General features: G+C 52.0%; 1 protein-coding gene across 1 annotated transcript in view; it reads left to right on the top strand.

Moving 5' to 3' along the window:
• TRAPPC11 (trafficking protein particle complex subunit 11) overlaps positions 1-26,641 on the top strand; it is a 155,308-nt gene that overhangs the window by 31,209 nt on the left and 97,458 nt on the right. Inside the window, exons 7-8 of the mRNA XM_075347156.1 lie at positions 6,932-7,005; positions 7,208-7,304. Of these exons, the coding sequence (XP_075203271.1) occupies positions 6,932-7,005; positions 7,208-7,304 (171 nt within the window). The remainder of the gene's footprint in view (positions 1-6,931; positions 7,006-7,207; positions 7,305-26,641) is intronic.

The raw sequence follows: 26,641 nt of genomic DNA, 5'->3' as shown, positions 1-26,641 counted from the left end.
ACCGCGCCGTTCCGTAAGTCAGATGGTCTGTTTGTTCTCCCTTCTGGTCCCAAGAAGGGTGAATCGGCATCCAAGGCCACAATTGCCAGATGGATCCGTTCCGCCATATCAGAGGCCTACCGGATTCGGGACAAGTCTCCGCCGCGGGGGGTAAAGGCGCACTCTACCCGCGCAGTGGGCGCCTCTTGGGCGATTAGGCATCAGGCGTCGGCCGACCAGGTCTGCAAGGCCGCCACCTGGTCTAGCCTGCACACCTTTACTAGGTTCTACCACGTTCACACCCAAGCATCGGCAGATGCTATTTTTGGGAGAAAGGTCTTGCAGGCAGCAGTTGCGCACCTGTAATAGGGTGGCAGCATTCAATTATAGTGCAAGCCCGCCGAGGGAGGTTGTTGTTGTCTGCCTCTGCGGGTTTTTCGGTATTCCCACCCAGGGACTGCTTTTGGACGTCCCATGGTCCTGTGTCCCCCAATGAAACGATAGAGAAAGTAGGATTTTTGTGTACTCACCGTAAAATCTCTTTCTCTGAGTCTTCATTGGGGGACACAGCACCCACCCTGCTTGGTTTTTTGGTTGATTCAATTGCATTTGCCTGCTATTTTTTCAGTGGTCTTATGTTCATAGACCTCTTGTTTGCACGGCTGCATTGTTTTAGTTACAACTTGTGTTTATGTATGGTGATTCTGGTACTCCTCCTACTGCTTGTGCACCAACTGATCTGAGCCCGCCTCCGGCTCGGGGTGTATGCTGCTAGGGAGGAGCTAACTTTTTTATGTTTACTTAGTGTCAGCCTCCTAGTGACAGCAGCATAACCCATGGTCCTGTGTCCCCCAATGAAGACTCAGAGAAAGAGATTTTACGGTGAGTACACAAAAATCCTACTTTCTTCTAGCTCCTATTGGGAGACCCAGCACCCGCCCTGTTGTCCTTCGGGATTTTTGGTTGTTTTCGGGTACACATGTTGTTCATGTTAAATGGTTTTCAGTTCTCCGATGTTACTTCGGAGTGAATTTGGTTAAACCAGTTATTGGCTTTCCTCCTTCTTGCTTTTGCACTAAAACTGGTGAGCCAGTGATCCCACTGGGGGTGTATAGCCAGAAGGGGAGGGGCCTTACACTTTTAGTGTAATGCTTTGTGTGGCCTCCGGAGGCAGTAGCTATACACCCAATCGTCTGGGTCTCCCAATAGGAGCTAGAAGAAAAGGAATTTACGGTAAGTAACAAAATTCCCTTCTTTGTAGAATGAGAATTCAGGAGAGGACGGATTCTGGAAATATATTTGAGTTGAAGACTGCAGGAGGTGGTGAGGGATTGGATGTGTGGGCACCGAACTTTGGATACTGGGGAGAGCGTGATGTTATTTATTGTAATAGATCAGGTGGAGAGTGTAGGTGAGATGGAGGAAATATGATTAAGTCAGTTTTGGCCACATTGAGCTTTAGGAAGCGAGAGGAGGAGTAGGATATAGCCAATAGTGTTGGACCCTCTTATGGTACCTACTTTGTCTCTGAGAATATATATATATATATATAAATATAAATATATATATATATATATATATATATATATATATATATATATATATATATATATATATATATATATATATATATATATATATATATATATATATATACATGCATAAATATTTGCGCAGTGACACAAGTTTTGTTATTTTAGCTGTTTACAAAAACATGTTCAGAAATACAATTATATATATATAATATGGGCTGAAAGTGCACACTCCCAGCTGCAATATGAGAGTTTTCACATCCAAATCGGAGAAAGGGTTTAGGAATCATAGCTCTGTAATGCATAGCCTCCTCTTTTTCAAGGGACCAAAAGTAATTGGACAAGGGACTCTAAGGGCTGCAATTAACTCTGAAGGCGTCTCCCTCGTTAACCTGTAATCAATGAAGTAGTTAAAAGGTCTGGGGTTGATTACAGGTGTGTGGTTTTGCATTTGGAAGCTGTTGCTGTGACCAGACAACATGCGGTCTAAGGAACTCTCAATTGAGGTGAAGCAGAACATCCTGAGGCTGAAAAAAAAGAAAAAATCCATCAGAGAGATAGCAGGCATGCTTGGAGTAGCAAAATCAACAGTCGATTACATTCTGAGAAAAAAGGAATTGACTGGTGAGCTTGGGAACTCAAAAAGGCCTGGGCGTCCACGGATGACAACAGTGGTGGATGATCGCCACATACTTTCTTTGGTGAAGAAGAACCCGTTCACAACATCAACTGAAGTCCAGAACACTCTCAGTGAAGTAGGTGTATCTGTCTCTAAGTCAACAGTAAAGAGAAGACTCCATGAAAGTAAATACAAAGGGTTCACATCTAGATGCAAACCATTCATCAATTCCAAAAATAGACAGGCCAGAGTTAAATTTGCTGAAAAACACCTAATGAAGCCAGCTCAGTTCTGGAAAAGTATTCTATGGACAGATGAGACAAAGATCAACCTGTACCAGAATGATGGGAAGAAAAAAGTTTGGAGAAGAAAGGGAACGGCACATGATCCAAGGCACACCACATCCTCTGTAAAACATGGTGGAGGCAACGTGATTGCATGGGCATGCATGGCTTTTTAATGCATATGTATGTGTGATATACATATAAACATTTGTTGTCATGTATATGCCAGTCTCATAATTCAGGTGTAATTTACATAATTAATGAGCTATAAATGCATCTCCATATGTGTGAATGTGAATGAATGTTGTGAATCCGGCAATTTCTGTCTTGTCCCTGTTCAGTACCTTGCAGTGATGGTGCCCTGATGCAGCTACATACTGTATATGGAATAGGTGGATGGTGATCCTGTAGCTGAATGCTATTTTGTCATGTCCTGGTCGTAAGTGTGTGTGACATTCAGACACAAAGGAGCGTATGTTGGAAGCCAACATGGACAATGTGTAATATAACTCACAATTGGATCCATGAGTTCTAAAGTCTACCAGAACTCAAAACTCTACATGAAAGAGAAAAGCCATGTCCTGGCAGGGGGGGTTGTGAACCTGTTTGGCTTGAAGTGCATTGTATATACTGTAGTGTATTTCCCTTGGCTTTATTGACAGAGACAAAGAGTGTATTTACATGTGAATTAAACCTCTTGCCTGTGTCCTCATGTAATCTACCTCTGTACATAACCCCTGTGGCATTTGGAGGATAAGCCATTGTTCTGGAGATGAGCATCAAGTCTCCAACCCAAATGGAGTGTAAGGGGTGCTTCACACACAGCGAGCTCGCTGCCGAGATCGCTGCTGAGTCACGCTTTTTGTGACGCAGCAGTGACCTCATTAGCGATCTCGCTGTGTGTGACACTGAGCAGCGATCTGGCCCCTGCTGCGAGATCGCTGCTCGTTACACACAGCCCTGGTTCGTTTTCTTCAAAGGCGCTCTCCCGCTGTGACACACAGATCGCTGTGTGTGACAGCGAGAGAGCGACAAATGAAGCGAGCATGGAGCAGGAGCCGGCGTCTGGCAGCTGCGGAGGCTGGTAACTAAGATAAACATCGGGTAAACAAGGTGGTTACCCGGTATTTACCTTAGTTACCAGCCTCCGCAGCTCTCACGCTGCCTGTGCTGCCGGCTCCGGCTCTCTGCACATGTAGCTGCTGTACACATCGGGTTAATTAACCCGATGTGTACTGTAGCTAGGAGAGCAAGGAGCCAGCACTCAGTGTGCGCGGCTCCCTGCTCCCTGCACACACAGCTAAGCGGTGTGCGCTGGTAACTAATGTAAACATCGGGTAACCATACCCGATGTTTACCTTAGTTACCAGTGTCCGCAGCTTCCAGACGCCGGCTCCGTGCAAGCGCAGCGTCGCTTGCACGTCGCTGCTGGCTGGGGGCTGTTCACTGGTCGCTGGTGAGATCTGCCTGTTTGACAGCTCACCAGCGACCATGTAGCGATGCAGCAGCGATCCTGACCAGGTCAGATCGCTGGTCGGATCGCTGCTGCATCGCTAAAGTGTGAAGGTACCCCTGCTCAGTGTCACAGACAGCGAGATCGCTAATGAGGTCACTGCTGCGTCACAAAAAGCGTGACTCAGCAGCGATCTCGGCAGCGAGCTGGCTGTGTGTGAAGCACTCCTAAACCTGTCCTCAGGCATTTTGATATGAAGACCTTCATCTGTATACCAAGAAGTCACCCACAGGAAGATGAAAACATTGCACCTATGGTACATTTGTAAAGACTCTTGACTCTAAGGGGTGCTTCACACATAGCGAGATCGCTACCGAAATCGCTGCTACGGCACGGTTTTGGTGACGCAACAGTGACCTCATTAGCGATCTCGCTGTGTGTGACACTGAGCAGCGATCTGGCCCCTGCTGCGAGATCGCTGCTCGTTACACACAGCCCTGGTTCGTTTTCTTCAAAGGCGCTCTCCCGCTGTGACGCACACATCGCTGTGTGTGACGGCGAGAGAGCGACGAAATGAAGCGAGCAGGGAGCAGGAGCCGGCCATCTGGCAGCTGCGGTAAGCTGTAACCACGGTAAACATCGGGTAACTAAGGTGGTTACCCGATATTTACCTTAGTTACCAGCCTCCGCAGCTCTCACGTTGCCTGTGCTGCCGGCTCCGGCTCTCTGCACATGTAGCTGCTGTACACATCGGGTTAATTAACCTGATGTGTACTGTAGCTAGGAGAGCGAGGAGCCAGCGCTAAGCAGTGTGCGCGGCTCCCTGCTCTCTGCACATGTAGCGATGTTATGATCGCTGCTGCGTCGCTGTGTTTGACAGCTAAGCAGCGATCATAACAGCGACTTACCAGGTCGCTGTTACGTCACAGAAAATGGTGACGTAACAGCGACGTCGTTGTCGCTGTCGCTATGTGTGAAGCACCCCTAACCCATTGTGGATTTAAGAGACCCATCTTCAGGAGAGCACCAGCAGCCATGTGCATGTTCCTGGAGGACTCTAAAGACTGGCCTAATGGGATGATACTATCATGTGGAGGTGTTACAGGGATGGGCACTGTATGGGCCATGCTTGACTGTGTGGTTGATGTAAAGGTAGCATATCAGTCTCCCCACTTCCCATTCTCCACCACCCTCTCCTATTACCATTTCTCTTAGTTAGATGTCCCTCATGTATTCATAGTAAATGCCCCATTTGTAATAACGATCCAGTAACTCTTGTTAATTATTAACTGCACCCCAAAACTCAGCAGATTTCTACTCAAGATCATTGGTTAGAATGGAAATTCCTGCAAATAAGAGGGAGAAACATTATATTGTCTAATGTGCTGGTCTCCAAACATTTCTACCTTTTGGGAGCCACATTCATCTCTGAGAGAGAGAGTGCAAACAACATCCAGCCGCCCATTACCTGATAATGACGTCCACAGCTTCTTCACAGAGGGCTGGTAATAAGGCACTAAGCTGTCATACACCCGGCGGCAATACATCGCGGCCCCACAACCCGCAGGCGGGGGACCCCTGATCTACAACATGTAATGCATTTGGTGTTTTACATTGTGTACAGCTTTGGAAGTCTTATTACTGTGGTATCCTAACCAGGCTGGGGATGGGTGCAGTGTTGGTGCCTTCAATGTCTGGTTTTCATTTTTAACCCCTTCACGACCATGGAAGGATATATCCGTCATGGAGCGTGTCCCGTTAAGCCCCGCCCCCTGCCGCGGGCAGGCGGCGGCGTTCAGCACACATATCAGCTGTTTTCAACAGCTGACATGTGTGCCTGCATGTTGCGAGTGGAATAGCTTTCACTCACAACATTTAACCCCTTAAATCTCGCTGCCAAAGTCTGGCAGCGAGATCTATATGTGCGCGGCCATGATTTTTACTTACCGCCGCCCCCACCGGAAGTCACGTGCGTGAACACGTGACTTTCGGTGGTTGCCATCGTAGCACAGGGTCATATGATGACGCCTGCAGCTATGAAGTTTCACTTTCGTTTTCCCTCGGCCGGGAGTAGAGAGAAAAAGGAAGGGACTGAATCTGCTGTTTACAGCTGTATAGCTGTGATCAGCAGATAGATAAGAGCGATCGGATTGCTGATCACTATAGCCCCCTAGGGGGACTAGTAAAATTAAAAAAAAGGTTTTAAAAAATAAAAAAAAACCTAAAAGTTCAAATCACCCCCCCTTTCCCCCATTGAAAATTGAAGGGTTAAAAAAATAAATATACCCATATTTGGTATCGCCGCATTCAGAAATGCCCGATCTATCAAAATATAAAATCAATTAATCTGATTGGTAAACGGCATAGTGGCAAAAAAAATTCCAAACGCCAAAATTACGGTTTTTGGTCGCGGCAAGTTTTACGCAAAATGCAATAACAGGCGATCAAAACGTAGCATCTGCACAAAAATGGTACCATTAGAAACGACAGCTCGAGATGCAAAAAAATAAGCCGTTACTGAGCCATAGATCCCAAAAAATGAGAACTCTACGGTTTTCGGAAAATGGTGCAAAACGTGTGCCACTTTTATTGGACAAGCTTGTGAATTTTTTTTTATCCCCTTAGATACAAGTAAACCTATACATGTTTGGTGTCTACAAACTCGCACCGACCTCAGGCATCATACCCACACAGCAGTTTTACCATATAGTGAACACCGTGAATAAAACATCCCAAAAACTATTGTGCCATCACACTTTTTTTGCAGTTTTTCCACACTTGGAATTTTTTTGCTGTTTTCCAGTACACGATATGGTAAAACTTATGGTTTCATTTAAAAGTACAACTTGTCCCGCAAAAAACAAGCCCTCATATGGCAAGATTGACGGAAAAATAAAAAAGTTACAGCTCTCGAAGAAGGGGAGCAAAAAACAAAAACTCAAAAACGGAAAGTGCCCCAGGGCTGAAGGGGTTAACTTTAGTGTCTGCCAATGTGTGGGTTTTTGTTTTTTTTTGTTTTTTTTTTGTTTTTTAACTTTTCACCCAATTTCTCGTCTTTTTACAGCTGCTGTTTGTGAGGCATCAGTTCAAGATTGCGTTCTTCAGTGAGCTGAAACAGGATACACAGAATGCCTTAAAGTAAGCGTCTTCCAGAACTGTGCTTGTGCCATGTCTTGCACCCGTCCTCCCCATGTGTACAGATCTCACCTGAGCTGTCGCCATTTAGTTTTGGGGCATACGGAAATCTGTGTGTTTTTGCTTGGTGCATCAGTGTTTGATCAGTCGGATGAATATTTGCAATGTCCCATTTAATTTCTTAACCAAATATTTCTATTTTCAGGAATTACCGGACTGCATATAACTTGGTGCATGAGCTGAGGGCCCATGAGACAAATATGCTGGAAATAAAGACTATGGCTGGATTCATAAACTATAAGGTAAAGCTGTAATAAGACCTTACAAGTCACTGATTTATCATCTCTCTGAGTCTAAAGCTGGGTTCACACATAGCGACGGCGACGTCGCTGTTACGTCACCATTTTCTGTGACGTAACAGCGACCTTGTATGTCGCTGTTATGATCGCTGCTTAGCTGTCAAACACAGCGACGCAGCAGCGATCATAACGTCGCTACATGTGCAGAGAGCAGGGAGCTGCGCACACTGCTTAGCGCTGGCTCCCTGCTCTCCTAGCTACAGTACACATCGGGTTAATTACCCGATGTGTACTGCAGCTACATGTGCAGAGAGCAGGGAGCCGGCAGCACAGGCAGTGTGAGAGCTGCAGAGGCTGGTAACGAAGGTAAATATCGGGTAACCACCTTGGTTACCCAATGTTTACCCTGGTTACAGCTTACCGCAGCTGCCAGACGCCAGATCCTGCTCTCTGCTCGCTTCATTTCGTCGCTCTCTCGCTGTCACACACAGCGATGTGTGCGTCACAGCGGGAGAGCAACAATAAAAAAACGAACCAGGGCTGTGTGTAACGAGCAGCGATCTCACAGCAGGGGCCAGATCGCTGCTCAGTGTCACACACAGCGAGATCACTAATGAGGTCACTGCTGCGTCACAAAAACCGTGACTCAGCAGCGATCTCGCTGTGTGTGAAGCACCCCTAAACCTTCTGCCCGTTATGGATCTCAGGGCCACTTCCTGTAGGAGAATAATGATGTCGGCAGGGAGCAATCGTCTGTGCTCTGAATAATGGCTTTCACGGCATCCTTGTGCTGAATGTGGTGCTATGACCAGTATTCACACTTAGGCTCTGTGCCCACATGGCGTATTTTCATGCAGTCACGCTGCGATCTGCACTGCAGCGTAACTGCATGCGTCCTGCGTCACTCACCAGCACGATCTATGAAGATTGTGCCTAATCCATGCCCACGTGGCATATTAGAACACAGTCAAATCGCTGCGTTCTAAGAAGTAATATGTCACTTCTTTTGTGCGCTTTGCATGCAGCCCCCGCTCTGTCTATAGGGAGAGGCAGCATCCAGAGCGCACGAATTCTGCAGTCACCGAAGCTTCAGAACGGAGCTTTTCAGCTGCGCTCTGAAGCGCGCATTCAGTGACATTACGCTGCTGTGCAGAGCGCGCACACGTGGGCACATAGCCTAACACGTCGTGTCATTAATAAAGATAATTCTAATGGTGGTGGCACAAAAGATAATCAGTTCTCAATGTTTTTTATATGTACCCTGACCTGTCATTGTTACAATGTTTACATGGGCGTTAAATAGGTTCAGTGAAATCAAGTCGTCCCCTATTCCCAGGTTTGGTGATTTCTTATTGATCGATAGAGGTCCGATCCCTCGTTCCTTGTAGAGAACGCTGTACTCCGACTTTTCTGGCACCTTTATAGAGCATTTCTTTATCGTTCCTATGGGAGACCCAGACCACGGGTGTTTAGCTTCTGCCTCCGGAGGACACACAAAGTACTACACTTAAAAGTGTAGCTCCTCCCTCTGAGCTTATACACCCTCTGGAGAACCAGATCTAGCCAGTTTATCGCTTTGTGTTCAGGAGGTCATACATCCACACATGCATTCTCATCTGATTTCTGATTTTTGGAAAGAGTTTGAAGAAAAGCGGGTCCAAGTCTGGACTCCCGGCATGTCCCTTCTCACCCCACTGTGTCGGCGGTGTTGTTAAGGTTGATTTCCAAGGCTGGAGCCTTACATGCCGCGCTCCTTCACAATCCCTCCTGGGCTCTGGCTTGAAGTGGGAGCCAGCACGGTCTCCATGCTTGGCAGGAGACCGGTCTCCATCCGCAGCCCTTCAGGACCCTGCCGGACCGGAGCACTCATCCCCAGGGACTTGGAACCCTGCGTCTCAGCCAGCTAAGTACCTGAGACGTTTATATATTAGGGGTCCCTGTACTTTATTGTTGTGGGAGAGTGTGCTGACTGTGTTTTATGACATTTCCGGCAGGTTCTCTGGCTGTCGCCTGAGAACCGCGCCGATGGTGCCTGCGCGCCGGCCGCGCTGCTCAAATTTAGGCCCCGGCTTCGCCGGAGGCCTAGTTTCGGTTTCTCTGCCCTCGCATGTCACTCATGCAGAGGGACAGGCTCGGCTCCGCCCGGCAGCCGTTCAGCACAGGGGAGGCACTCCTCTCTGCAGTGTGTGTCTCCTCCCCTGTAGGTCTCTATGGCCCTCCAGATCCCGCTCCTCATGCAAGTCCCGCCCCCTCTCTTCGCTCCGGCGGCCATTCTATCAGCGTTCTCTCTGCAGCAGCGCTGGTCTGCAGCATCTCTGCTGAGTTGCTGTGCTTGGGGGTCCGGGCTTCGGGATCTGGAGGGCACACAACACCGCTCCAGCGGTCTGGTAAGCCACAACTCCGGTTGTGGACCTCTGATTATACTCTCTGGGGTTCATTCTCTGGCAGAGCCCGCACTCCAGCAGCATGTCTCACACGAGGAGCAAGGCTCCAAAGCTGTATTCAGTATGCACTGCATGTAAGCTCCTGCTGCCTGAACCGAGCATATTCCCACATTGTGATGCCTTCTCTAACCTGGCAGTGCCTCAGCCTGGAGTCTCACCCCCAGTGGTCTCTCAGGCTGCTCCTGCTCCTGTGGCTGAACCCCCGGCTTGGGTAGAATCCTTTTCTAGGTCTATCTCCCAGTCTTTTGCTGACTCCATGGGACTTCTGTCCAGGACTTCTGTCCAGGACTTTGCTGAACATGCATCAGCCCCTTTCACAGGGTGCCTCTGCTGCTAGGGGTCTCTCAGGACCGGTGCTCACAGAGGATTCATCCTCTGGTCCCAGACCCCGTCCTTCTAAGAAGAGACGCAGGGTTCCCTCTCCTTCCTCGTCCCGCGGCTCTGATTCAGGAGCTGACTCGCAGGACGAGGAGGATGCCTTTACGGGGGGCTCGGAGGTTAACTCCATGTGCCCCAATGATCTGTCCGAAAGTGACTCAGATGTTAGTGATTTGATTGCGTCCATTAATTCTGTACTGGATCTCAATCCGCCAGTATCAGAGGAACAACCCTCTCTGGCAGAAAAGCACCAGTTTACCTCGCCTAAGAGAGCAAAGAGTGTGTTCTTTAACCACTCCAGTTTTCAGGCCGCTGTGACCAAGCCCAGGGCCTGTCCTGACAAACGCTTCCCAAAGCGTGGTTCTGACGACCGCTTTCCCTTTCCACCTGAGGTGGTCAAGGAGTGGGCTCACTCCCCAAAGGTAGACCCCCCGGTGTCTAGACTCTCAGCCCGGACCGTTGTATCGGTGGCTGATGGCACCTCTCTTAAGGATTCCACTGACCGCCAGATTGACCTTCTGGCCAAATCCGTATATGAAGCGGTGGGGGCCTTGTTCTCTCCCACTTTTGCAGCAGTGTGGGCTCTCAAAGCCATCTCTGCTTCTCTAGAGGAGATGCATTCCCTCGCCAGGGAATCTATGCCCGAAATGGTTACCTTAACTTCCCAAGCTTCAGCTTCTTCGTCCTATGCCATGTCTGCCATGCTGGAAGCTTCTCACCGCACTGCGGTGGCTTAGGCTAATTCCCTCGCTATCCGCAGGATATTGTGGCTTCGAGAGTGGAAGGCAGATGCTTCTTCAAAGAAGTACCTTGCTGGACTCCCTTTTGCTGGGTCCCGGCTGTTCGGTGAACAGCTGGATGAAATTATTAAGGAAGCTACTGGCGGGAAGAGTACTTCCATGCCACAAACCAAAACCAGGAAACCTGTCCAGGGCAGGAATCAGTCGAGGTTTCGTTCCTTTCGTTCCTCCAACTGGTCGTCCTTTAAGCCCTCGGCCTCGTCCACTAACTCAGCCAAGGACCAGAAATCCAACTGGCGCCCAAAAGCGCGTCCACAAAAGACCGCAGGAGGTGCTGCCGCCAAGGCAGCCTCCTCGTGACTATCTGTCCGCGCCAGCAACATCCTTAGTCGGTGGCAGGCTCTCCCACTTTGGCGACGCGTGGTTTCAACACGTCTCCGATCAGTGGGTGAGGGACATCATCTCTCACGGCTACAGGATAGAATTCTCTTCCAGCCCGCCAAACAGATTTTTTTCGGTCAACTCCCCCTTGCTCCAAGGCTGCTGCCTTCTCTCAGGCCGTGGCATCCTTGCAGGCCAACGGAGTAATTGTACCGGTTCCCGCCCGGGAACGGTTCAGAGGTTTCTACTCAAATCTCTTCCTAGTCCCCAAAATGGACGGTTCCTTCCGGCCCATCCTGGATCTCAAGCTTCTCAACAAGCATGTTCAGGTGCGGCATTTTCGCATGGAGTCTCTGCGATCAGTCATTGCCTCAATGACCCAAGGGGATTTCCTGGCATCCATCGACATCAGAGATGCCTATCTGCATGTGCCAATTGCAGTTTCACACCAGCGTTGGCTACGTTTTGCAATCGGAGAGGAACATTTCCAATTCGTGGCTCTCCCCTTCGGGTTGGCCACAGCTCCTCGGGTATTCACCAAGGTCATGGCAGCAGTGATTGCGGTCCTGCACCTACAGGGGTTGGCAGTGATCCCTTACCTGGACGACCTTCTAATCAAGGCTTCATCCAGCGTGGACTGTCAGCGGAGTGTCTCGCTCACTCTCGCCACTCTAGCCCATTTCGGGTGGCTTGTCAATCTTCCCAAATCCACTCTGACTCCGACCCAGAGTCTCGCGTACCTAGGGATGCAGTTCGAGACACTGCCGGCACTTGTGAAGTTGCCCTTTGTCAAACAGCAGTCCCTCCAACTGGCGGTGCGCTCTCTGCTGAGGCCCCGCCGTTATTCCCTCAGGCGCCTGATGCAGGTGCTGGGCAGATGGTGGCGTCAATGGAGGCTGTTCCCTTTGCCCAGTTCCATCTGCGTTCACTGCAGCTGGACATTCTCCGCTGTTGGGACAAGCGGCCTTCCTCCTTGCACAGGTTAGTGGCTCTGTCGCCACAGACCAGGAGCTCTCTTCAGTAGTGGCTTCAGCCCCTCTCTCTGTCTCAGGGGCGCTCCTTTCTGGCTCCGTCCTGGGTGATCCTCACCACGGATGCCAGTCTATCCGGCTGGGGAGCGGTATGTCTCCACCACCGAGCGCAGGGCACTTGGACTCCGTCCGAGTCAGCCCTTTCGATCAATGTGCTGGAAACCAGAGCCGTGCTTCTGGCTCTCCTAGCCTTTCACCATCTGCTGGCGGGCAGGCACATCCGAGTCCAGTCAGACAACGCGACAGCGGTTGCCTACATCAATCACCAAGGCGGGACACGCAGCCGCCTGGCAATGTTGGAGGTACAACGCATCCTTCAATGGGCGGAGGACTCCAAGTCCACCATTTCCGCAGTCCACATCCCAGGCGTGGAAAACTGGGAGGCAGATTATCTCAGCCGTCAAACCGTGGACAGTGGCGAGTGGTCCCTGCACCCGGCAGTTTTTCAGTCAATCTGCCGCAAATGAGGCACTCCGGACGTGGACCTAATGGCATCCCGCCACAACAACAAAGTTCCCGTTTTATGTGGCTCGCTCCCACGATCCTCAGGCATTCGCCGCGGACGCTCTGGTTCAAAACTGGTCCCAGTTTCGTCTGTCCTACGTGTTTCCCCCTCTAGCCCTCTTGCCCAGAGTCCTGCGCAAGATCAGAATGGAGGGCCGTCGAGTCATCCTCATTGCTCCGGATTGGCCCAGGCGAGCTTGGTACCCAGACCTGCTCCATCTGTCCGTAGAGGTGCCGTGGCATCTTCCGGACTGTCCAGACCTTCTCTCACAAGGTCCGTTTCTTTGTCGCTCCATTGGGAGACCCAGACAATTGGGTGTATAGCTACTGCCTCCGGAGGCCACACAAAGTATTACACTTTAAAAAGTGTAACCCCTCCCCTCTGCCTATACACCCTCCCGTGCAAAACGGGCCCATCAGTTTTTAGCTTTGTGTTGAAGGAGGCACACATGCACACAATGCTCCACATTTTAGTCAGCAGCAGCTGCTGACTATTTCGGATGGAAGAAAAGAGGGCCCTTTACAGGGCCCCCGGCATGCTCCCTTCTCACCCCACTGAGTCGGCGGTGTTGTTCAGGTTGAGGTACCCATTGCGGGTACAGAGGCTGGAGCCCACATGCCGCTTTCCTTCCCCATCCCTTAGGGGCTCTGGGTGAAATGGGATCCTAACCGGTCATCCATTCACTGGGACCGGGCTGCCTCCGCAGCCCCTGGTGGTATCTGCCGGACAGGAGACTGAGTATCGTCAGGGACAAGGCCCTGCAACTACAGGTACTCTGTGTCCCCTTTGGGACGGTGCATCAGACGCTGCAGCGCATGCAGTGTTGGTTTTTTGTCCGGGACTACCGCGCCGACCATGCCTGCTTGCCGGCCGCGGTTTCTACTTTAGTCCCCGGCTTTTGCGGCCTAGTACATTAAACGCCCGCCCACGGGCCTGCCAGTCAGGGGCAAGGGCGGGACGGTCGGGCTGACGCCGACAGTGAGGGCTGGCGCACACATAGCTGTCCTCCTCCCCCCTCACTAATCCCTATGGGGCACCAGATTCCCGCACTTTTGTAAGTCCCCCCACGGCTCCCTCCTCCCCTGTGAACGCCGACAGCCATGTTTTAACACATCCTGCCGGTGGAGGACGTCTGGCTGCAGCTCTGGGAGACCCGAGGCAGGGAATCTGGTGGCCACACACCGCTGGAGCGGTTGGTAAGCCACACCGGTTACCGGTGCTGGTCCCCCTAGGGTGCTGAACTGTATATAGATCCATTATATTTGTATACTTTTCCGGTTCAGCTGTATTGTTAACTTGTGGCTATATACCCTCAGTGATCACGCTCCTGGGAGACAACAGCATGTCGTTCACAAGGAGCAAGGGGGCCAAGGCACAGGGTTATTTTGCTACCTGTACCTCTTGTGCGGCTATGTTACCTGCAGGTTCCACCTACCCTCACTGTGAGCAATGCTCGGCCCCTGTGGCACTCGCTCAGCCGGAGCCTGAGGCACTAGGGGGTCCCTCGGCCCAGGTAGAACCACCGGCCCCCCCTGTCCAGATGGCAGGGACAGAGTTTGCTGTTTTAGCTGACAAACTCTCTGAGTCGCTTTCTCATTCCATGACTCAGTCTATGGATAAATGGTCTGCTAAGTTTCTAGAGGTTTTGCAGTCCAGACCGGCCCTTACACAGGCCCCGGGCACTGCGGGATCACCCCCAGGCCCCTCTCGGTCTGCGACTAAGCGTGTTCCTGGTGTGGCCTCTAGTTATTACGTGCAGGACTCCGGCACGGACCGCAGTCCCAGACCAGCTAAGCGGGCTCGCTTAGAATCTTCCCCGACTTCTTCACGCAGTTCGGGGTCTCAGCTTGAGGATTCTCTAGAGGAGGAGGCGGAGGTCGCAGCTCAGGACTCTGATCCTGACGTTGCTCTCAATCTGGATACACCTGAAGGGGACGCCACAGTAAATGATCTTATAGCGTCCATCAACCAGGTGCTAGATCTTTCTCCCCCAACTCCGCCTACAGAGGATTCGGCTTCACAACAGGAGAAACACCAGTTTAGGTTTCCTAAACGTACACTGAGTGCTTTCTTCGATCACTCTAACTTTAGTGATGCTGTCCAGAAGCACAGGGCTTTCCCGGACAAGCGCTTTACTAAACGCCTTAATGACACACGTTACCCCTTCCCCGCTGACGTGGTTAAGGGTTGGGCTCAGTGTCCCAAGGTGGATCCTCCAGTCTCTAGACTGGCGGCTAGATCCGTAGTAGCAGTGGCTGACGGTGCATCGCTCAAGGATGCCACGGACAGGCAGATAGAGCTACTACTGAAATCCATCTATGAAGCCATAGGCGCATCTTTTGCCCCAGCCTTTGCAGCAGTGTGGGCACTCCAGGCTATCTCAGCTTGTCTGTCTGAGATTAATGCGGTCACCCGTACCGCTGCGCCACAAGTAACATCTTTGACTTCTCAGGCGTCAGTATTTGCATCCTACGCCATGAATGCTGTCCTGGACTCGGCTAGCCATACAGGGGTAGCATCCGCCAATTCTGTGGCAGTCCGCAGGGCCTTGTGGCTACGCGAATGGAAGGCAGACTCTGCTTCCAAAAAGTTCTTGACCGGTTTGCCTTTTTCTGGCGACCGACTGTTTGGCGAGCGATTGGATGAAATTATTAAGCAATCCAAGGGAAAGGACTCGTCCTTACCCCAACCCAAACCAAACCGACCTCAGCAACGGAAAGTTCAAGCGAGGTTTCGGTCCTTTCGGCCCTCAGCCAGATCCCAACCCTCCTCGTCCAACAGACCACAGAAGAGCCAGAGGAACTCTTCTGCATGGCGGTCTAAGTCACGTCCTCCAAAGACCGCTGGAGGCACCGTCTCCAAGGCGGCCTCCTCATGACTTTCGGCCGCCCCAAACCGCATCCTCGGTCGGTGGCAGGCTCTCCCGCTTTTGCGACGCCTGGTGGCCACATGTCCAAGACCGATGGGTGAGGGACATTCTGTCTCACGGTTACAGGATAGAGTTCAGCTCTCGTCCTCCGACTCGTTTTTTCAGAACATCTCCGCCCCCCGAGCGGACCGTTGCGCTTTTTCAGGCGGTGGACACTCTGAAAACAGGAGTGGTGATCCCCGTTCCCCTTCAGGAACGCAGTCGCGGTTTTTACTCCAATCTGTTCGTGGTGCCAAAAAAGGACGGCTCATTCCGTCCCGTTTTGGACCTAAAATTGCTCAACAGACATGTGACAACCAGGAGGTTTCGCATGGAATCCCTCCGATCTGTCATCGCTTCGATGTCCCAAGGAGACTTCCTAGCATCAATCGACATCAAAGATGCCTATCTCCATGTGCCGATCGCTCAAGAGCATCAACGCTTCCTGCGTTTCGCCATCGGGGACGAACACCTTCAGTTTGTGGCACTGCCTTTCGGCCTGGCGACAGCCCCAGGGGTCTTCACCAAGGTCATGGCATCCGTCGTAGCGATCCTTCACTCTCAGGGCCACTCGGTGATCCCTTACTTAGACGATCTCCTAGTCAAGGCACCCTCACGGGTGGCATGCCAACACAGTCTGACCGTTGCTCTGGAGACTCTCCAGAGGTTCGGGTGGATCATCAATTTTCCAAAGTCAAAATTGTCTCCGACCCAGTCACTGACATACCTCGGAATGGAGTTTCATACTCTCTCAGCGATGGTCAAGCTGCCGCTGGACAAACAGCGGTCGCTGCAGACAGGGGTGCAATCCCTTCTTCAGGCACAGTCACACCCCTTGAGGCGCCTCATGCACTTCCTGGGGAAGATGGTGGCAGCAATGGAGGCAGTTCCATTTGCGCAATTTCATCTGCGTCCACTCCAATGGGACATTCTCCGCAAATGGGACAAGAGGCCGACGTCCTTGGACAGGAACGTCTCTCTGTCTCTGGAAGCCAAGACCTCTCTTCAGTGGTGGCTTCTCCCCACTTCTCTGTCGAAAGGAAAATCCTTTCTGCCCCCATCCTGGGCTGTGGTCACGACGGACGCGAGCCTGTCAGGATGGGGAGCGGTTTTTCTCCACCACAAGGCTCAGGGAACCTGGACTCCGACAGAGTCTTCCCTTCAGATCAATGTTCTGGAGATAAGGGCAGTGTATCTAGCCCTCAAGGCGTTCCATCGGTGGCTCGAGGGCAGGCAGATCCGCATACAGTCGGACAACGCCACGGCGGTTGCGTACATCAACCACCAGGGCGGCACTCGCAGTCGTCAAGCCTTCCAAGAAGTCCGGCGGAATCTGCTGTGGGCGGAGGCCACAGCCTCCACCATCTCCGCGGTTCACATTCCGGGCGTAGAAAACTGGGAAGCAGACTTTCTCAGTCGCCAGGGCATGGACACGGGGGAATGGTCTCTCCACCCGGACGTGTTTCAAGAGATCTGTTGCCGCTGGGGAACGCCGGACGTCGATCTCATGGCGTCTCGGCACAACAACAAGGTCCCGGCATTCATGGCACGGTCTCAGGACCACAGAGCTCTGGCGGCGGACGCCTTAGTTCAGGATTGGTCGCAGTTTCAACTGCCTTATGTATTCCCTCCTCTGGCAATGCTGCCCAGAGTGTTGCGCAAGATCAGGTCCGACTGCCGCCGCGCCATCCTCGTCGCTCCAGATTGGCCGAGGCGGTCGTGGTACCCGGATCTGTGGCATCTCACGGTGGGGCAACCGTGGGCGCTCCCAGACCGACCAGACTTGCTATCTCAAGGGCCATTTTTCCATCTGAATTCTGCGGCCCTCAACCTGACTGTGTGGCCATTGAGTCCTGGCTCTTAGCGTCCTCAGGGTTGTCTCAAGATGTCATTGCCACTATGAGACAGGCCAGGAAGCCAACGTCAGCCAAGATCTATCACAGAACTTGGAGGATCTTCTTAGCCTGGTGCTCTGAGAGGGGGTTTATCCCCTGGCCGTTTGCCTTACCCAGGTTTCTTTCCTTCCTTCAATCGGGATTGGACAAGGGTTTGTCTCTCGGCTCTCTCAAAGGTCAAGTCTCGGCGCTTTCCGTGTTTTTTCAAAAGCGTCTAGCCAGGCTTCCGCAGGTCCGCACGTTCCTGCAGGGAGTTTGCCACATAGTCCCACCTTACAAGCGTCCGCTGGAACCCTGGGATCTCAACATGGTTCTACGGGCTTTTCAAAAACCACCTTTTGAGCCGCTGCGGGATGTCTCTCTATCACGTCTTTCGCAGAAGGTGGCATTTCTAGTGGCGGTTACTTCACTCCGTAGAGTGTCAGAGCTTGCAGCGCTGTCATGCAAAGGCCCTTTCCTAGTATTTCACCAGGATAAGGTGGTTCTGCGTCCGGTCCCGGACTTTCTCCCTAAGGTGGTGTCCACTTTTCATCTCAATCAGGATATCTCCTTACCTTCATTTTGCCCTCATCCAGTTCACCAATGTGAAAAGGATTTGCATTTGTTAGATCTAGTGAGAGCACTCCGGATCTACGTGTCTCGCACGGCGCCCCTGCGCCGCTCTGATGCGCTCTTTGTCCTTGTCGCTGGCCAGCGTAAGGGGTCGCAGGCTTCCAAGTCTACCTTGGCTCGGTGGATCAAGGAACCGATTTTTGAAGCCTATCGTTCTTCTGGGCTTCCGATTCCTTCAGGGCTGAAAGCCCATTCTACCAGAGCCGTAGGTGCGTCCTGGGCATTGCGGCACCAGGCTACGGCTCAGCAGGTGTGTCAGGCGACTACCTGGTCAAGTCTGCACACCTTCACGAAACACTATCAGGTGCATGCCTATGCTTCGGCAGATGCCAGCCTAGGTAGGCGAGTCCTTCAGGCGGCGGTTGCCCACCTGTAAGAGGGGGCCGTTTTACGGCTCTTTTTATCGAGGTATTATTTTACCCACCCAGGGACTGCTTTTGGACGTCCCAATTGTCTGGGTCTCCCAATGGAGCGACAAAGAAGAAGGGAATTTTGTTTACTTACCGTAAATCCCTTTTCTTCTAGCTCCTATTGGGAGACCCAGCACCCGCCCCTGTTCACTTCGGGCTGTTGTTCTTTGTGTACACATGTTGTTCATGTTGAATTGTTCTTTTGGTTCAGGGTTTCAGTTCTCCGAACATCCTTCGGATTGAATTTACCTTAGACCAATTTATAAGTTTTCCTCCTTCCTGCTTTGGCACCAAAACTGATGGGCCCGTGATGCACGGGAGGGTGTATAGGCAGAGGGGAGGGGTTACACTTTTTAAAGTGTAATACTTTGTGTGGCCTCCGGAGGCAGTAGCTATACACCCAATTGTCTGGGTCTCCCAATAAGAGCTAGAAGAAAAGGAATTTACGGTAAGTAAACAAAATTCCCTTCTTTTCCGCCTGAATTCTGCGGCTCTCAGATTGACGGCGTGGCTCTTGAGTCCTGGATCTTGACGGCTTCTGGTATCCCTCCTGAAGTAATCTCCACTATGACTCGGGCCCGTAAGTCTTCCTCCGCCAAGATCTATCACAGGACTTGGAAAATTTTCCTGTCCTGGTGTCGCTCTTCCGGCCATCCTCCTTGGCCATTCTCGTTGCCGACCCTTCTGTCCTTTCTACAGTCCGGTCTGCAGCTGGGACTGTCCCTCAACTCTCTCAAGGGACAAGTCTCAGCTCTGTCAGTGCTGTTCCAGCGATGTCTCGCCCGGCTGGCTCAGGTCCGCACCTTCATGCAGGGCGCGTCTCACATCATTCCGCCTTACCGGCGGCCCTTGGACCCCTGGGACCTCAATTTGGTTCTCACGGTTTTGCAGAAACCCCCCTTTGAGCCTCTTAGGGAGATTTCTTTGTTTCGTCTTTCACAGAAAGTGGTCTTTCTAGTGGCCATAACTTCCCTCAGGAGAGTCTCCGATTTGGCTGCGCTCTCTTCGGAGTCACCTTTTTTGGTTTTTCATCAAGACAAGGTGGTTCTCCGTCCGACTCCGGACTTTCTTCCTAAGGTGGTCTCTCCTTTCCACCTTAACCAGGACATTACCCTACCTTCCTTTTTGTCCGGCTCCTGTTCATTGCTTTGAAAAAGCGTTGCATACTCTGGATCTGGTGCGTGCTCTCCGGATCTATGTGTCTTGCACCGCTGCTCTTAGGCGGTGCACCTCTCTTTTTGTGCTAACCACAGGTCGGCGCAAGGGCCTCTCTGCTTCTAAGCCGACCTTAGCCCGTTGGATTAGGTCGACCATTTCGGACGCCTACCAGTGTTCTCAGGTGCCTCCCCCGCTGGGGATCAAGGCACACTCGACCAGAGCTGTCGGTGCCTCTTGGGCTTTCAGGCACCAGGCTACGGCTCAACAAGTCTGTCAGGCTGCCACTTGGACTAGCCTGCATACCTTTTCAAAGCACTACCAAGTGCATGCTCATGCTTCGGCAGATGCGAGCTTGGGTAGACGCATCCTTCAGGCGGCTGTCGCCCATTTGTGAAGTTAGGTTCTGCCTACTTCTTAGTTTTTCTGTTTATTTCCCACCCATGGACTGCTTTGAGACGTCCCATGGTCTGGGTCTCCCATAGGAACGATAAAGAAAAAGATAATTTTGTTTACTTACCGTAAATTCTTTTTCTTATAGTTCCATATTGGGAGACCCAGCTCCCTCCCTGTTGCCTGTTGGCAATTTCTTGTTCCGCGTGTTTTCACCGGCTGTTGTCGTGGACAGAGTCTCTGGTTGTTCCGGTTTTTGCTCTGTTTTTACTTGTGGGTGGCTATTCTCCTTCAGCTTTTGCACTAAACTGGCTAGATCTGGTTCTCCAGGGGGTGTATAAGCTCAGAGGGAGGAGCTACACTTTTAAGTGTAGTACTTTATGTGTCCTCCGGAGGCAGAAGCTATACACCCATGGTCTGGGTCTCCCAATACGGAACTATAAGAAAAAGAATTTACGGTAAGTAAACAAAATTCTCTTTTTTGTAACAAGAATAAATTTGCCTTATTGGAGACAAAAAAAAATCCCCCATCATTCTGATCAATATTTAATCTAATAGTCAGAATAGCACGGCAAGCAGACAGTCCAGCACCACTGACTCACAGTGCTAATTTGTCAGCAATAGCCGCTAGCTAAAAAGGACAGGTAGGACCCAAAAGCCGGGGGTGCCAACCAAAAAAAAATAAGTAACCAGTTCAAATTCAAAGACGTAGAAAGAAAAGGTGCACTCACCCACCGTAGGGAAAAGACAGTCCTTTATTTCACATGGACAACGAGAGGCAGAGGGAGGATGCGGGAAGCAAGAACGACTGCTGCCCTTTCGCTCTTGGAATAATGCTGCTACGTGTACACCCGTAATTGACACATCACCCACATCGAAACAGCAGCCTTCGTCCTCGCATATTAAATAAAGGACTGTCGTTTCCCTACTCTGGGTGAATGCCCCTTTCTTTATCGTTCCTATGGGAGACCCAGACCATGGGTGTTTAGCTTCTGCCTCCGGAGGACACACAAAGTACTACACTTAAAAGTGTAGCTCCTCCCTCTGAGCTTATACACCCCCTGGAGAACCAGATCTAGCCAGTTTATCGCTTTGTGTTCAGGAGGTCATACATCCACACATGCATTCTCATCTGATTTCTGATTTTTGGAAAGAGTTTGAAGAAAAGCGGGTCCAAGTCTGGACTCCCGGCATGTCCCTTCTCACCCCACTGTGTCGGCGGTGTTGTTAAGGTTGATTTCCAAGGCTGGAGCCTTACATGCCGCGCTCCTTCACAATCCCTCCTGGGCTCTGGCTTGAAGTGGGAGCCAGCACGGTCTCCATGCTTGGCAGGAGACCGGTCTACATCCGCAGCCCTTCAGGACCCTGCCGGACCGGAGCACTCATCCCCAGGGACTTGGAACCCTGCGTCTCAGCAAGCTAAGTACCTGAGACGTTTATATATTGGGGGTCCCTGTACTTTATTGTTGTGGGAGAGTGTGCTGACTGTGTTTTATGACATTTCCGGCGGGTTCTCTGGCTGTCGCCTGAGAACCGCGCCGATGGTTCCTGCGCGCCAGCCGCGCCGCTCAAATTTAGGCCCCGGCTTCGCCGGAGGCCTAGTTTCGGTTTCACTGCCCTCGCATGTCACTCATGCAGAGGGACAGGCTCAGCTCCGCCCGGCGGCCGTTCTGGATACTCCCCACTGCTGGGGCGTCCCTCCTCCCCGGCAGGTCTCTATAGCCCTCCAGTTCCCGCTCCTCAGGCAAGTCCCGCCCCCTCTCTTCGCTCCGGCGGCCATTTTCTCAGCGTTCTCTCTGCAAGCACTGGTCTGCAGCATCTCTGCTGAGTTGCTGTGCTTGGGGGTCCGGGCTTCGGGATCTGGAGGGCACACAACACCGCTCCAGCGGTCTGGTAAGCCACAACCGGTCTCCGGTTGCGGACCTCTGATTATACTCTCTGGGGTTCATTCTCTGGCAGAGCCCGCACTCCAGCAGCATGTCTCACACGAGGAGCAAGGCTCCAAAGCTGTATTCAGTATGCACTGCATGTAAGCTCCTGCTGCCTGAACCGAGCATATTCCCACATTGGGATGCCTGCTCTAACCTGGCGGTGCCTCAGCCTGGAGTCTCACCCCCAGTGGTCTCTCAGGCTGCTCCTGCTCCTGTGGTTGAACCCGCGGCTTGGGTAGAATCCTTTTCTAGGTCTATCTCCCAGTCTTTTGCTGACTCCATGGGACTTCTCTCCAGGACTTTGCTGAACATGCATCAGCCCCTTTCACAGGGTGCCTCTGCTTCTAGGGGTCTCTCAGGACCGGAGCTCACAGAGGATTCATCATCTGGTCCCAGACCCCGTCCTTCTAAGAAGAGACGCAGGGTTCCCTCTCCTTCCTCGTCCCGCGGCTCTGATTCAGGAGCTGACTCGCAGGACGAGGAGGATGCCTTTACGGGGGGCTCGGAGGTTAACTCCATGTGCCCCATTAAGGTCCGAAAGTGACTCAGATGTTAGTGATTTGATTGCGTCCATTAATTCTGTACTGGATCTCAATCCGCCAGTATCAGAGGAGCAACCCTCTCTGGCAGAAAAGCACCAGTTTACCTCGCCTAAGAGAGCAAAGAGTGTGTTCTTTAACCACTGCAGTTTTCAGGCCGCTGTGACCAAGCCCAGGGCCTGTCCTGACAAACGCTTCCCAAAGCGTGGTTCTGATGACCGCTTTCCCTTTCCACCTGAGGTGGTCAAGGAGTGGGCTCACTCCCCAAAGGTAGACCCCCCGGTGTCTAGACTCTCAGCCCGGACCGTTGTATCGGTGGCTGATGGCACCTCTCTTAAGGATTCCACTGACCGCCAGATTGATCTTCTGGCCAAATCCGTATATGAAGCGGCGGGGGCTTCGTTCTCCCCGACTTTTGCAGCAGTGTGGGCTCTCAAAGCCATCTCTGCTTCTCTAGATGGGATGCATTCCCTCGCCAGGGAATCTATGCCTGAAATGGTTTCCTTAACTTTCCAAGCTTCAGCTTTTTCGTCCTATGCCATGTCTGCCATGCTGGAAGCTTCTCACCGCACTGCGGTGACTTCGGCTAATTCCCTCGCTATCCGCAGGATCTTGTGGCTTCGAGAGTGGAAGGCAGATGCTTCGTCAAAGAAGTACCTTGCTGGACTCCCTTTTGCTGGGTCCCAGCTGTTCGGTGAACAGCTGGATGAAATTATCAAGGAAGCTACTGGCGGGAAGAGTACTTCCATGCCACAAACCAAAACCAGGAAACCTGTCCAGGGCAGGAATCAGTCGAGGTTTCGTTCCTTTCGTTCCTCCAACTGGTCCTCCTCTAAGCCCTCAGCCTCGTCCACTAACTCAGCCAAGGACCAGAAATCCAACTGGTGCCCAAAAGCGCGTCCACAAAAGACCGCAGGAGGTGCTGCCACCAAGGCAGCCTCCTCGTGACTATCTGTCCGCGCCAGCAACGTCCTTAGTCGGTGGCAGGCTCTCCCACTTTGGCGACGCGTGGTTTCAACACGTCTCCGATCAGTGGGTAAGGGATATCATCTCCCACGGCTACAGGATAGAATTGTCTTCCAGTCCGCCAAACAGATTTTTTCTCTCAACTCCCCCCTGCTCCAAGGCCGCCGCCTTCTCACAGGCCGTGGCATCCTTGCAGGCCAACGGAGTAATTGTACCGGTTCCCGCCCGGGAACGGTTCAGAGGTTTCTACTCAAATCTCTTCCTAGTCCCCAAAAAGGACGGTTCCTTCCGGCCCATCCTGGATCTCAAGCTTCTCAACAAGCATGTTCAGGTGCGGCATTTTCGCATGGAGTCTCTGCGATCAGTCATTGCCTCAATGACCCATGGGGATTTCCTGGCATCCATCGACATCAGAGATGCCTATCTGCATGTGCCAGTTTGCAGTTTCACACCAGCGTTGGCTACGTTTTGCAATCGGAGAGGAACATTTCCAATTCGTGGCTCTCCCCTTCGGGTTGGCCACAGCTCCTCGGGTATTCACCAAGGTCATGGCAGCAGTGATTGCGGTCCTGCACCTACAGGGGTTGGCAGTGATCCCTTACCTGGACGACCTTCTGGTAAAGGCTTCATCCAGCATGGACTGTCAGCGGAGTGTCTCGCTCACTCTCACCACTCTAGCCCAATTCGGGTGGCTTGTCAATCTTCCCAAGTCCACTCTGACTCCGACCCAGTCTCACGTACCTAGGGATGCAGTTCGAGACTTTGCCGGCACTTGTGAAGTTGCCCTTAGTCAAACAGCAGTCCCTCCAACTGGCGGTGCGCTCTCTGCTGAGGCCCCGCCGTTATTCCCTCAGGCGCCTGATGCAGGTGCTGGGTCAGATGGTGGCGTCAATGGAGGCTGTTCCCTTTGCCCAGTTCCATCTGCGTCCCCTGCAGCTGGATATTCTCCGCTGCTGGGACAAGCGGCCTTCCTCCTTGCACAGGTTAGTGGCTCTGTCGCCACAGACCAGGAGCTCTCTTCAGTGGTGGCTTCGGCCCCTGTCTCTGTTTCAGGGGCGCTCCTTTCTGGCTCCGTCCTGGGTAATCCTCACCACGGATGCCAGTCTATCCGGCTGGGGAGCGGTATGTCTCCACCACCGAGCGCAGGGCACTTGGACTCCATCCGAATCAGCCCTTTCAATCAATGTGCTGGAAACCAGAGCCGTGCTTCTGGCTCTCCTAGCTTTTCACCATCTGCTGGCGGGCAGGCACATCCGAGTCCAGTCGGACAACGCGACAGCGGTTGCCTACATCAATCACCAAGGCGGGACACGCAGCCGCCTGGCAATGTTGGAGGTACAACGCATCCTTCAATGGGCGGAGGACTCCAAGTCCACTATATCCGCAGTCCACATCCCAGGCGTGGAAAACTGGGAGGCAAATTATCTCAGCCGTCAAACCGTGGACAGTGGCGAGTGGTCCCTGCACCCGGCAGTGTTTCAGTCAATCTGCCGCAAATGGGGCACTCCGGACGTGGACCTAATGGCATCCCGTCACAACAACAAAGTTCCCGTTTACGTGGCTCGCTCCCACGATCCTCAGGCATTCGCCGCGGACGCTCTGGTCCAAGACTGGTCCCAGTTTCGTCTGTCCTACGTGTTTCCCCCTCTAGCTCTCTTGCCCAGAGTCCTGCGCAAGATCAGAATGGAGGGCCGTCGAGTCATTCTCATTGCTCCGGACTGGCCCAGGCGAACTTGGTACCCAGACCTGCTCCTTCTGTCCGTAGAGGTGCCGTGGCATCTTCCGGACCGTAGAAAAAACAAAGAGCCAGCACCAAATGTGCACTCCAGTACTAAAAATTCCAAACTGTACTTATTATAAAATTGATATTTTTGGCAAAAAATTGCAATTTCTTGAGCTACCTCGCCACGTCACGGCAAATCTCATTTGAGGCAGTCCTACACTAAAATATTTTTATAAAATGTGCCATACGGCCTCACATATGAATAGTAGAACTGCTCTTAGCAGCACTCACCTGGTCTATTTCAATCCCGTACCCATGACTCATGACATGAGTCATGGCTGTGGGCGGGACAGGTCCAAGCAAATGCTGCATGAAGTAAAAAGCCTGTGGACGAGGCCTGATGACTGAATGTGTACAGTCACCAACCGCCAAAATCTAGACAGGTGGAATACATCCCAAATTGGGGTGCATAGCATGGTGGGGGTCAGCCACCGACCAATTCAATGAAGAAAAAACAAAAAGCCAGCACCAAATGTGCACTCCAGCACTAAAAATTCCAAACTGTACCTATTATAAAATTTTTCCATCTGTCCGTAGAGGTGCCGTGGCATCTTCCGGACCGTCCAGACCTTCTCTCACAAGGTCCGTTTTTCCGCCTGAATTCTGCGGCTCTCAAATTGACGGCGTGGCTCTTGAGTCCTGGATCTTGACGGCTTCTGGTATCCCTCCTGAAGTAATCTCCACTATGACTCGGGCCCGTAAGTCTTCCTCCGCCAAGATCTATCACAGGACTTGGAAATTTTTCTGTCCTGGTGTCGCTCTTCCGGCCATCCTCCTTCGCCATTTTCCTTGCCGACCCTTCTGTCCTTTCTACAGTCCGGTCTGCATCTGGGACTGTCCCTCAACTCTCTCAAGGGACAAGTCTCAGCTCTGTCAGTGCTGTTCCAGCGATGTCTCGCCCGGCTGGCTCAGGTCCGCACCTTCATGCAGGGCGCGTCTCACATCATTCCGCCTTACCGGCGGCCCTTGGATCCCTGGGACCTCAATTTGGTTCTCACGGTTTTGCAGAAACCCCCCTTTGAGCCTCTTAGGGAGGTTTCTTTGTTTCGGCTTTCACTGAAAGTGGTCTTTCTAGTGGCCATAACTTCCCTCAGGAGAGTCTCCGATTTGGTTGCGCTCTCTGCGGAGTCACCTTTTTTGGTTTTTCATCAAGACAAGGTGGTTCTCCGTCCGACTCCGGACTTTCTTCCTAAGGTGGTCTCTCCTTTCCACCTTAACCAGGACATTACCCTACCTTCCTTTTGTCCGGCTCCTGTTCATTGCTTTGAA

This window comes from Anomaloglossus baeobatrachus, chromosome 1 (assembly GCF_048569485.1).
Source record: "Anomaloglossus baeobatrachus isolate aAnoBae1 chromosome 1, aAnoBae1.hap1, whole genome shotgun sequence".
NCBI classification, from domain to species: Eukaryota; Metazoa; Chordata; class Amphibia; order Anura; family Aromobatidae; genus Anomaloglossus; species Anomaloglossus baeobatrachus.
Note: the sequence above shows the minus strand (reverse complement) of the source record. Positions and strands in the feature narration are given on the sequence as shown.